This window comes from Fukomys damarensis, unplaced genomic scaffold, assembly GCF_012274545.1.
Source record: "Fukomys damarensis isolate Sample0158 unplaced genomic scaffold, DMR_v1.0_HiC HiC_scaffold_11, whole genome shotgun sequence".
NCBI classification, from domain to species: Eukaryota; Metazoa; Chordata; class Mammalia; order Rodentia; family Bathyergidae; genus Fukomys; species Fukomys damarensis.
In genome coordinates this window covers 28,530,257-28,542,428 of record NW_022900923.1, presented here as the reverse complement: position 1 = coordinate 28,542,428, position 12,172 = coordinate 28,530,257, and the positions used below count along the sequence as shown (strand labels likewise).

The 12,172-nt window shown below is 34.2% G+C and overlaps 1 protein-coding gene across 2 annotated transcripts in view; it reads right to left on the bottom strand.

Moving 5' to 3' along the window:
• Positions 1-1,842: 1,842 nt before the first annotated feature.
• Odr4 (odr-4 GPCR localization factor homolog) overlaps positions 1,843-12,172 on the bottom strand; it is a 30,492-nt gene continuing 20,162 nt past the window's right edge. Inside the window, exons 12-15 of one of the 2 annotated variants that reach the window (XR_004516657.1) lie at positions 11,422-11,607; positions 6,704-6,814; positions 5,279-5,476; positions 1,843-1,943 (exon numbers count right to left, since the gene is read on the bottom strand). Coding sequence is in view for 1 of the 2 variants with exons in the window: in XM_010635427.2 (XP_010633729.1) it covers positions 5,409-5,476; positions 6,704-6,814; positions 11,422-11,607 (365 nt within the window). In the remaining variant the exon portion in view is untranslated. Of the gene's footprint in view, positions 1,944-3,900; positions 5,477-6,703; positions 6,815-11,421; positions 11,608-12,172 lie in introns of those variants that run through there. The other variant, XM_010635427.2, reaches the window with a different exon arrangement.

Below are 12,172 nucleotides of genomic sequence, written 5' to 3'. Positions count from 1 at the left end.
TACATTCTGAGGTTATTTTATAAGGTATTACACAAAATTAAAATTGTCCTTAGTGTTATTTTCAGTGTGCTTCCCTGTCTTTAATAACATTATCAAAAGGTTTATGTTCTTTGTACCAATGATTAAACTCAGGACCTTGCACTTTCAAGGCAGGCAGTGCCACAGAACTAAATCCCTGGTCCTGGAACATATTCTTCAATACTGTACTTAGGTCAAACTGAATCTCAGTAGTACTGTATTAGACAGTTTATAGAGAAATGGGTTGTTCTGACTGTTTCACTATATAGTAGGAAACAGAAGTTTCATCTGGAAAGCAAAAATCACCCCCAGTCAAGAAAATCTGATAACTCCATCAAGTAGGTAATTTAAAATATTACTATTAGTGATAAAGATAGACCCTAGCTCCTTGTACATTCTAGGTAAGCATTCTACTACTGAGCTATATTCCCAGCCATATTAGGTTCCTTTCTAATTTTCTCCCCCACTCATTTACTTGTATTGAACTGTCCCCTTCCTATTTGTGATAGTTAACTGTGTTTTCAGCTTGAAACATCTAGCTGATTGGTTTTGTGTAGTTCGGGGTGTGTCTGAATGATGGACTTACTGAGGAGGCAAGACCAATTCTGGGTGTGGCACCAACTAATAGGCTTGTAGGATGGAATTTTGAAAAAAGGAAAGAAGGAAGTCTTGCTTCTGTTTCTTTGGAGGAGGTCCAGTCTTCACCATCACCTTTGTATGTACATCTCCAGCCCTGCAGTGCAGACTCTTCGGCTTTTCAGCACACTCTATGGCTTACTGATATGGGCTCACACAGGACTCTGCAGTGAGCTCCAAGCCTCTGAATTATGACTGGATTCTTCAGACCTCCAGCATACAGATAGACCTTGGGCATTCTTCCACACAACTTTGCAGGTGTTCAGTGTATGTCTACCTTATAAATTTATAACACATCTTATATTAAATTTGTTCCTCTAGTGAACAGTGATACACTGTATCAACTTGACAACCAGACAAATTTCCTTAAACCATAGTCTCCAGATAACAGTAGCTAGTTCATAATTGTGCCTAACATGGTACAACTATCCTGCATACAAACAGAAGCATACCAATTCCCTTCCCAGAATAGAAGGCTAAATTTCCTTTTTTTCTTTTTTCTTTTGTTTTTTTGAGACAGGGTCTTACTATGTAGTTGAGACTGACCTGGAACTCACTATGTAGCCCAGGCTGGTCTCGAACTCACAGTGATCCTTGTGCCTCAGCCTCCCAAGTGCCGAGATTACAAGCGTGAGCCACCATGCCTGGTCACAGCATTTCTTAACTTAAATATTATACAGGAAGTTTAACAATACTTAAGAACCAATATTAAGTCTATCAGCATTTACGTTACAAAAGAAACATGTTAACAAAATAGGAGAAAACAATTACAATTATAATCCTCATTTCTGTAACTGATTACTGGACATTGTTGTGATGCTACCTGGCCATGTACTCCAAAAGCCTTTGACACCGGCTTGCGGGAAGAGTTTAGAAAGGTTTGGAGATGCTGGCTGGAGAAGCCCTAGAATGCTATTGAGTTAAGCCTGATGGGAAATTCTGGTCAGTGCTCAGGACCCCAGGATTCTGTTAGAAATGTATTTGACAAAGATCAGGCTCAGTTGGTTTCACTTGGAAAATCTCCACTGGCAATTAGACTCCAGTCAATGTGTGTTATGCTCTAGCAGAATGTTTACATTTTGCTCACATCCAGAAACTTTGTGGAAGACTGAGATTAAAAACAGCAGATTAGTCTGGTAGAAGAAATTTCAATGCAGTCTAATGTTGAGATGGTAGGATGGTTAGGGGCTTTTAGCCAGCTCTACGTTGAAAATCAAGAGCAAACAGTCCAGCAGAATGATTTTAAGTTTTTAGTTTGCCTAGAAAGGAGGCTCTGGTAAGCTTTGGACCTGGCAAGATGAAGCAGAGAATTTGGTTACTAAAAAGGTCAGCATTAAAATCCAACTTGCTGGGCATGGTGGCACAAGCCTGTAATCCCAGCACTCGGGAGGCTGAGGCAGGAGGATCACTGTGAGTTCAAGACCAGTCTGGGCTATAGAGTGACTTCCAGGTCAGTCTCAACTACATAGTGAGACCCTGTCTCAAAAAAACATTAAAAAAAAAAAAAAACTACTTTGGTACAGGACAATAAAAAAGATGGCCAGAGCATATCTTAAGAACCAGCAGGACTCTACCTTTTGCAAGATCAAAATTGCAAGAAAAGACTGCTTTGAGAAGACAGTCCTAGGGCACTATGCTTCAGAATGGCAACAGCCTAGAGAATGGGAATTCAGTTCATCACATTCAATCATTCAGGAACTCTAAGGCTTCTGCCGGCAAGATGCTAAAAGGGCTCAACTATTGCTCTAGCTGGTGGCAGACCTCGGTGTCATTCACATGGTGCTGGTTTTAGGCGCAAGCCAGAATCTAAGAGTTAAGAATTCTTCCACCCAGGTTTCCGAAGGTCTGGGAAGCCAGGCAGCATGACCCTGAAAGAGCAGTGTGAAATTGTGAGGGTGAAGCCAGTGCAGTGGAGACCCCAGAAAGTTGGAGAAGCCAGAAACGTGGATCTCAGGAAGGCAGCAAGAGGGGAGCAAAGCCAGCACAAGAGAGAGACCACAGGTGCTACAACCACTGCCAGTGCTATAGATGCAGGGCCACCCAAGGCCTTCGGAGTTCACATCTGGCCACAAATGGCCCCAAGTGCTGGCATGGACTATGGGATTTAACATTTGCCCTGCTGCATTTCAGTCTTAACTTTGGCCCCACTGTTTTCTATCCTATTTCTGTCCTTTGGAATGGTAATGTGCATCCTATGCTATCATATGTTGGAAGTGTTTTAACTTTCATTTTTATAAGGGCTCAAAGTTAGCAGTTTGCCTTAAATCTCACAGGAGAATTTGGACTTTTCAGTAATGCTGAAAGTGAGGACTTTGGCAACTTATAGAGATGGACTAAATGCATTTGCATAAGGGGATGTGGATGAGTCTTTTGGTTTATATCTAGATGTTCTGGGTCATGAGTGTGTGGTACTCATCACTGGATTAATCCACTGATGGGTTCACTGGTGGGTCTGATGTTGGGAGGTGAAGCCTGGTGGAAAGAGGTGGCTCAATCTGAGCGTGGCCTGCAGATATGCTATCTCTCCTCTCAATTGCTTTCTGCTTCTTGCTACCATGTCACAAGATGTTCTCCTCTGCCATGCTGCCCTGCACTGGAGCTAACTGACCATGGACTGAAACCTCCACAAACTGAGCCAAAAATAAACCTTTCTCCTTTAACTTGTGGGTGTCAGGTATTGTGTCCCAGAAATGAGAAAATAAGACACTATTTTTTATGTTTATTTTTCTTTGGAATGATTCATCTCTTATTTATTCATTTGAATATACATATTTAAATCATTGTTTTTTAAGGGTAAATAGTACGTTAACCAGTTTCCTGAAATAATAAAAGCAACTTCAGAACACTAATTTCTGGTCACCCTTCCCCCATTTTATAAGAGGTATGGCTTTTCCATTATAACTTTACTTAAAAATTCCACATTGATGCATAACAATATTTATTTAGCTTTATATTTGTACACAATTTCTTATACACTTCTTTTATTACAATTATTTTATACAAAAAGTAATTTAAATGTACTTATATTTTTCATGTTATTTTCTCACTTCAGGTCATCTGTTTGGAGAAATTTCCTTTGGTGAAGATCAAACTTTTGCACCTTTTTAAATGAAGATCTGTTGGTGGTCAGTTTTGTGCAAATTCTAAACTGAGAGTTCTCAGAATTCTGAAGATACCATCTTTTGGGGACATTCTGCTGTACTAAGTAGTGGATGATCTTGTGTTCAGAGTACCTCCTTTCATTGCTTTTAAAATCTTGTTTGGTATCTCACCATTCACGTATGTGGCCCAGTCATGGATTTTTATGTTTTGGATATGATGTGCTTCCCGAATTCCTGTTTTCACAACAACTGTAGAAAATTCTGTCATCTCTTCAGATACTATCTCTCCTCCATTGTCTCTATGGTTTCTTCCTAGTAACCCTAGTCCTTATAATTCTTTCCTTCAGAACTCCTAACTTTCTAATATTTTCTAGCTCTTGTTTCTCCCTGCTGTTCAACTGGTAATGCCTTTAGATCTAACTTTTAGTTCACTGGTCTCTTCAATCAGTTCTCCACAGAATCAGTTCTATATTGTTGAACACATCCAAGTTTTTTCTTATTTCAATAAATGTATTTCTCATTCTTAGGAATTCCACCTGGTTTTCAGATCAGAGCCTGTGGCTCTACCCTTTACCTCTATTTCTTAGGTTGGTGATGAGAAGTTGGAGAACTAAATTCAATGTTTACTTTCTCCAGAAGTTACTTCTCATGCTTTCTGGTTTCATCTTGTAGATGATTTCCAGTCACAAAATTATATTACTTAATCATAATCTATGGGAACCTTGGACGTAAATTAGAAAGGTTTTCTGCCAGGAGCTACAAAGTACTACAAAATATTTAACCATCTCATGTTCATATCTGTCTTCCTACCTTTGGTTTGATGCAAACTGCATATGGTAGCATTGCTGCTGGAATTTGACATCCAGAAAACCACAATGCACTTGGGTGCCTATAACAGCATTCATGATTCCCAACTTAAAATATGCTCATTTTTGTAGGGGAAAAAAGATAGATGTGTAGTTTTTGAAGATTTTTCCTCCTTCTTTTGAACCTACTCAAAAGTAGATTTTATTCAGGATCTAGTCGCTTCACAGAATCTAGCATAAAATCTACTGTAAGCAAAAGTCTTATTTAACATATTAAAACAGTTATGATATGGTAACGTGAGTAAGAACAGGATCTGTCTTTCTGTATTAATCAAACCTCTTGGGAAAGGTTTCCGAGCCCATAGTCAGAACAAAACATATAATATATTGGAACTCAGTGTGTATTAAACAGATCCCAAAGGATGAAGTCACTCCACAAACTGTGGCCACACTTGGTAGGAATTTCCCATAATTCTCTATTACTATTACTAAGAATTGACAGTTCAAATGTTTAATGCCCTAAATCAATGTGTGATTCAAATCAACAGGACTAAAATCTATGGTATCTTACTTTAAAAGCTTTTTTAAAAATAGACAATAATGATGAATTACATGCAACTCTCACCTAAATGCATAACCTCATTTTTGAAAAGTTGGACCACCTATAATACATGCAGAGCTACCAAGGCAGATGGTGATTTTGTATTAGAAACATACCTAATCCTCATTATGGCAGCAGATGTGGCTGCAACTGTCTTAAGTGCAGGTGGATTGTTGACAACTTTACTATTCACAGTTCACTGGATCAATGTTCACTGGATGACCAGGAAACTCTTTGTGCCTCACTCTAATCACTGAAGTAATGAAAGGAGATACCTGCAGCAAGGACTGCAACAGCAAATGCTGCAATCATACCTAAAACAAACACAAAATAAAGGGAAATGGAATGAGCAAAAGAAAAGCTTCATTGATCCTAGGTTCTGAAATGTGGGTAAGAGATGGGTTTATAAAATAATACATACAATGAGACATAAACAAACATACACACATTCTTAGCATATGTACATAGATGTAGATACTAAAAGCCAATTAAATTATAGAAGAAAATATAGTAATAACTTGAAAAATTAGATTTTAAAAACTAGATGGCTTCTCTTAAAGAGCTACATACATTCAGACAGTCCTAGACTAAGCAATTCAAAAATTTTAGAAGAAAATTTAGAAGAAAAAATATTTTCAAAAGCTTAAACATATAAAAAAGCTTATATAAATGTGTATGTGTATGCATATACATATATAAACACAGACAATATACCATCTATCCTTGATTTAGGTTAAAACAAAAACTTTCAGTTGCATTATAGCAATCATTATAATGCAGATTCATTTGCACAGATATTCAAAATTGCAAAAGCCCAACTTCCAGAATTATAAAATCTAAGTATTAGTAAATGAGGTTTGGTAACTTTTATTTTTTCTTGATTATAGTAAGTTAAAAAAAAAAAAAAGAAAAGACTGACCAAAGTAATACAGAATCAAAGACATACCGAGATACAAAGAATTGAGATAATCAACTAAGGTTTATCTAATGAGCCACAACAAATACAACTAAATCTCTGGCTCGTAACTCTCATTTGAAAAGTCTTAATGCTAAACATTTCTCACATTATTCCACTAAATGATATTCTATGTGTTCTTTGTCCAAAGAAACCTAAAATGTGTTGGAGTACTGCACTTCTTAGAGCCTTCAGAATACAAAAGTGTATTATAAATTTCTAAACTTGAACGTGACTTTTCATTTTATAAAACATGTATCAAAATCTCTGACAGCAGTAATTCTAGGAATACCAGTTTGGAAAAGATTGGCCGCGATATATTAAGCAATTCCCAGTATTTTATGTATTTTTCTATAAAAACATGAGAAAAGTTAATAGGGTACTTCATCTCTGAGAGCAGTCAGGTGACATTTCATTATTTATAAACTCTTCTATCTCCAGGGCGTGGCACTATCCATAATATTCAATGAATACTGGCTTAATCTAGCACTTGTAAGAAATAAAAATAAAGTGAAAATAATTTTAAAGTAATAAGAAAACTGAAACCCAAAGTATGATCTTTTCAACATTATAAAAAATAAAATACCTATGTTTTGCTGAATTTTCAATATTATTGTAGTTTTAACTGGTTGCTCTGGCTGTTCAGCTTCTGTGTTGTCCAATGCTGCCTCATTATTCATAGAGGAACTCATAAAAGCTGCAAGAAATAATAATGAATCCCATGTAAAATAAGAATTATCATTGCAGAGTTTTAAGGACCATAACAAGGAAAATATACAATCAATACCATATTTCTCCCACTAATCTTTTTTATAAAAATAACAAATTTATATACATTTCTGAATGAAGGTGAATTAAATGTCATGGAATATATGTCAAATTCACAAATACTTTTTTTTTTTTTTTTTTTTTTGGTACCAGGAACTGAACTTGGGACTTTGCACTTGCGAGGTGGTAGAACCACTGAGTTAAATCCCCGCCCAAAATACTCACTGACCTAAAGCAGAAAACCACAGACCCAGTACTGAATGACTCCCACTCAAGTTAAAAATTCGTTATAAAAACAAGAAATGTGAAAGAGAGCTTATATAGACCACAAAATGTTTACTATTTGTTCCACAGGGGGAAAACACATCTGGTGACTACTGATCAAATCTGAAATTTGAAATATATAAGCAAAATAGTCATAAATTTGACCTTAAAACTCTGAATATTAAGCAAGACAAGTACATAATTTTTGCAAATGAACAAAGCCTAGGAGGTTGAGTCCATAATTGAGGATTACAGAAGTTATGCAAGGATTCAAAAAAATTCTCTAATTTATCACATTAACAGAAATTTACATTCACTGGCCTATCTGAATTCAACTCTGATTAAATAAGTGCACTGATACATTCTTAGAATGACATAGGACAGTGGTTTTCAATATTTTTTTCTAGTGTTAAAGAATCCTATAAAAAATAAAATATGATAGAATATCACCATAAAATGTATGAAAGTAGTACTCCTCAGGGTAAAGCTGGGATGGAACATTCCTAGAGCCTGACCAATTCCTTTCTTTTACACATCTACCACTCCAGAAGTGGAAGCAGAGAGTACTGTCCTATAGAAATCTAGATAACTATATTTGAAAACAACTATTTCACAGATTCCTTTATTTATTGAAGAAAAAAAGAGAGTAAGTATGCCAGAGACATAGTAAATACTTCTTTAAGTAAAACAGTCTATTTAATTTAAAATATCTTTATAGACACCTCTGTACCCCTTAAACTATTATAGGCCCACAGGATGACACAAAAAGTCACTGAAATTTGGTATCTACGGTACCAAATTGGATCAAGGGGGGAAAAGTCACCTTCTCATTAATTTCCCATGAAGAAAAGTTTACCGTGATTTTCAGAAACAATCACTGGTGATCACTTCATTAGGATTAGGGACACCATCATATCTTTTTCCATCTTTAAGCATTTATCTAGAGTTCTTTAAAAACAGATTGAAAAAAATTTTTTTGGTTGCTGGGGTCAAACCTAGGGTCTAGTATGTGCCTGTCAAAATTGCAAACGTACTACCACTAAGCAACATCTCTAGCCCTTTTCTCCTTTTTTCTAAAATCATAAATCACAAATGACAGCAAATTTATATTATGATTTATCTGTATGATATTTAGTATTTTCATGGTTTCTAGTTTTCTCAAGGGCTATACCACCTTAGTTCTAGATTATAAATAGTTTAACAATTCTTTCAATTTCACCTTTCAACTTCAATATATAGGTCTAAAAGTTGAATAGATAACAACTTTATTCATGTTAAACAAACAAGTAGCTGCTCTTCTATGAGACAGTATCTTTGCTAAAGCTTTGAAGCCAATAAAATATTTACATCAAATAAAAATGAGATAAAGTACGAGTTATATCTATTGCTGTAAAAAATTTTTAACTTGAAAACCTATAAACACAAAAATATCTTATCATGACTTACATATTTAATATCAAATTGTTACACACATAAATTGTTATATTTAATATTGAGTTGAAGATTATGCTCTAATGAGCACAAATAACCTTTTAGAAAAAAATATTCTACTCCGCTAGCTATAAGTTTATCATATAAAGTCATGTGATTTTATAAAGATTTGAGATAATTTCAAAAAAGCCGAATATTTTTCAAGGATTAATAAGGCCTTGTCATAACAATTTGTCAGATTGTCTTTGGTGAGAGTTTAAAACTTCAGCAATTATGTCATTTCACCAATTCTTCAATATTTTATTCAAAATTAGAAGCAAGTAACATAGTTCTGTAGGAAATTCAATTTTAAGCAATTCCTTAAAACAAAGTAATTTAAAAACTTCAAACAATTTCAAAACAAATCAGATTGAAGTAACTTTGAAAGAGGGATGAAAGAACTATTATACATGCAAAATTATACATATGTTCAGATTTTACTCCAACTGCTAATGGGTACCCAGCACTATTTGGAAGCTTACAATGAAATGTTAAGATCTGAACTTCATACCTAGTTGTTCTCCCTACCCCAGTATCATATTTTCGACTGAAGATAGTGATTTACTCTTTAACTAAACAACAAAAATTAACTTTAGCTCTTCAACCCTGAAGTAGAATTGCCAAGATAAATTTCACTGGATTTTAAAGGCACATCTTTAATGTTTTTTATATAATATTATGGACAAAGTATATCTGAGTTATTAAGTAAATGTCTACTAAGAGATGATTAACACACAGAAGACGTTTTAAAGCCAGAATCATCCCATAAGTGAGTCATTTTGACAAACTGCTCTTCATCCCTGAAGTCATTTAACAGTGTGTTATTTTAAGATACATACTTGGCAAAATATGTATTTTTAAACATAGCAACTATTTGGTAACTATAGCACAGAACAGAAATAATTAAGTAATAATCACAGAAATAATTTCAAATTGTACCTAGAAATAAAGCCAAATACTTTGAAGTTTAATGCTGTGTACTTGATTTTAATTTTGAATCTAAAGTATTTTTTGTGGTTTATTTTATATTGAAACCCTAATTTCAAATGTTAAAAAATCTGTGTATTACAAATTGCACTTTCAGTTTAATGTTTTTCATTAACTTAGAAGTTAAGTTGTTCATTATGTAATATTAATATTAATCTCTATTCACTTATCTTTCTTTTTAGAAAATATGTTCCTTAACATTTTTACCAAATTCTCACTTCAACTCTAATAAAATGTGGGGTTCAAGGAAGGACTTGCTAATACCACTATAAGTGGCAGACCTGGATTCCAGCTAAACTACTATAGTGATACCTGGGTTGTTGAACTCAATTCATTCTAAATTCATGTTTTAAACACCAAAAAGTCGAAGAACTGAACATATTTTTCCCATAAGAAATAACGGAAAATAAAATAATTGGTCTTAGGCCCCAAATTATACTCATAAATTCATTTTTCCAGAATGTGAACAAATTTCTTAATTATAACTCTATGGTGGTTCTCATGGTTTCCTCTTAGCTTTACTGATGATATCATTAACCTTCTTTGGAGCCATGGCTATGATCTTTTACACAAATAAAGCACACACACACACACACACACAAAGAGCAATGTTTAATCACTAACACAAACACTACATGTTGTCTGGGCAAAAGCAGCGCTGAAACTGAAGCATGTGTGACGTTGGTAGGCCAAGACACACAACTTTCTCTTTTGCCTATAGGGGTTTTTTTCAAGTCAGATTTTCAGTTAGACCACTGAGTAAAGTTACAAACACTGAATAGATATTTTTTGAACTTTGCTGTTTGAGTAATGGAAAATTCTAGCTTGGAGTCATTCAACAAAGGAGGTATCACTGTTATCTTGGTTAAAATTATGGCATCTGACATCTTTGAGTCAATGAATAAATTAGTAAGTGAATATAATTTTAAACCAATAGGAAGTTTATGATAATGTGCTTAAGATTTTTGTTAAAATTTGTAATTTTACCCTACTTCATAATTTGGGAATATGCTCTCCACTGAAAATACACACAATTACTAAATCATTCCTTCTAATTTAACAAATGCCTGATGAAATAAAACTAATGTAATTCTAAACAAGTCATATTCTTGTCTACATCTACTAGGGTTCAGTTTCTAAAAAGCCTAAAGTTTTTGTCTAAATTTACTCTTCAAAATGAACTTAAATGTCATCTGCTCTGAGCTGAATCCCTTATAGATAATGCCTCTGCTAAATGTTCTAAAATTCTGTTCATTTCTCTGTTGTAGACTTATTCACCTTGTCTTGTATAATCCACTTTTCTGTATTACCCACTGTACTTTGAACCTAAGAGTCAAAACCACATCTTTAATCTTTAGAATGCTAATGATCAATGCATAATAGGTGAACAATAAATCATTCAGCTGAGGATCATGAATGTCAAAAACAGAAGAGTCCTAGAAAGATCAGTTACCATATTGCAGTACTACTGTCTTTACTACATTACACAATTTTTAAAAAGTCTGTAATACAATCTAGAAATGTACAATTTCATATGAGCATAGTTATATAAATATCTATGCCTAAACTTTCCAAATTACTGTTCTGGAATCCCCTCAGTATTATAGTATAAAACTCTTCCATGAAGTATCTTAAAACATTTTGGTAGAATTTCCAAACACACACACACGATATATAAAATATATATATCAGTGACATTTTTTAATTCTTTCAGTTATTCTGAAGTGTCAAGCAGAATTAAGGAAATACAAGCCATGATACTTAAACTAGACATCTCAGAGGTAATTTTAACTGTACTATAATTAGTTTAATTACCTGTGTTTATTTCCTCTGCAACTTCTAAACATTCCATTTGAATCATCTGATCTAACATCTCTATAAAATGCTCTCTGATTTCTTCAGTGGATTCATCACCAAATTTATAATCACATAACATTACAGTGGATCCAGGAATGGGTACAAAAACTCGGTGAGGGAGGATGTGGAACTCTTTTTCAGAATCTAAAAAGAGAATAAACATTATACCATTATTATGGTATCAGTAAACATACATTTTAATAGACATCTAACAGAAAACATACATTTTAATAAACATCTAACAGAAATAAAGCTTGAGGGCCAGGGATTTAGTTCAGTGGTTCTGCCACCTGCCCTGCAAGTACAAGGTGTCGAGCTCAATCCCTGGTACCAAAATAAAAAAGAAATAAAGCTTGAAATAGCAATGCTTTTTCATTATCTAATAGGGAAAAAAAATTGCTCTTATTTCATTCAACTCTGGACCTCTGAAAGGGATACAGATACTCTTATGAAACTCAAAACTTATTCCCTTCAATGTAAAAATCTTGACTACATATTCTTGATTATATACACTCTGTCTTATGATGGACCACTTAAGAGAGAATTTCATCTATGGTCTACAAATTGTTTACTTTAACCTTATAAGCACTGTAAATTTTATAGCTGACTTTCCCCTTTATATTTATGCACATTTGAGCCAAACAAGGGGCCTACCTATGTTAAGTATATAGGACATGACAACATACATTTTTGCACCAGTGTTACTATT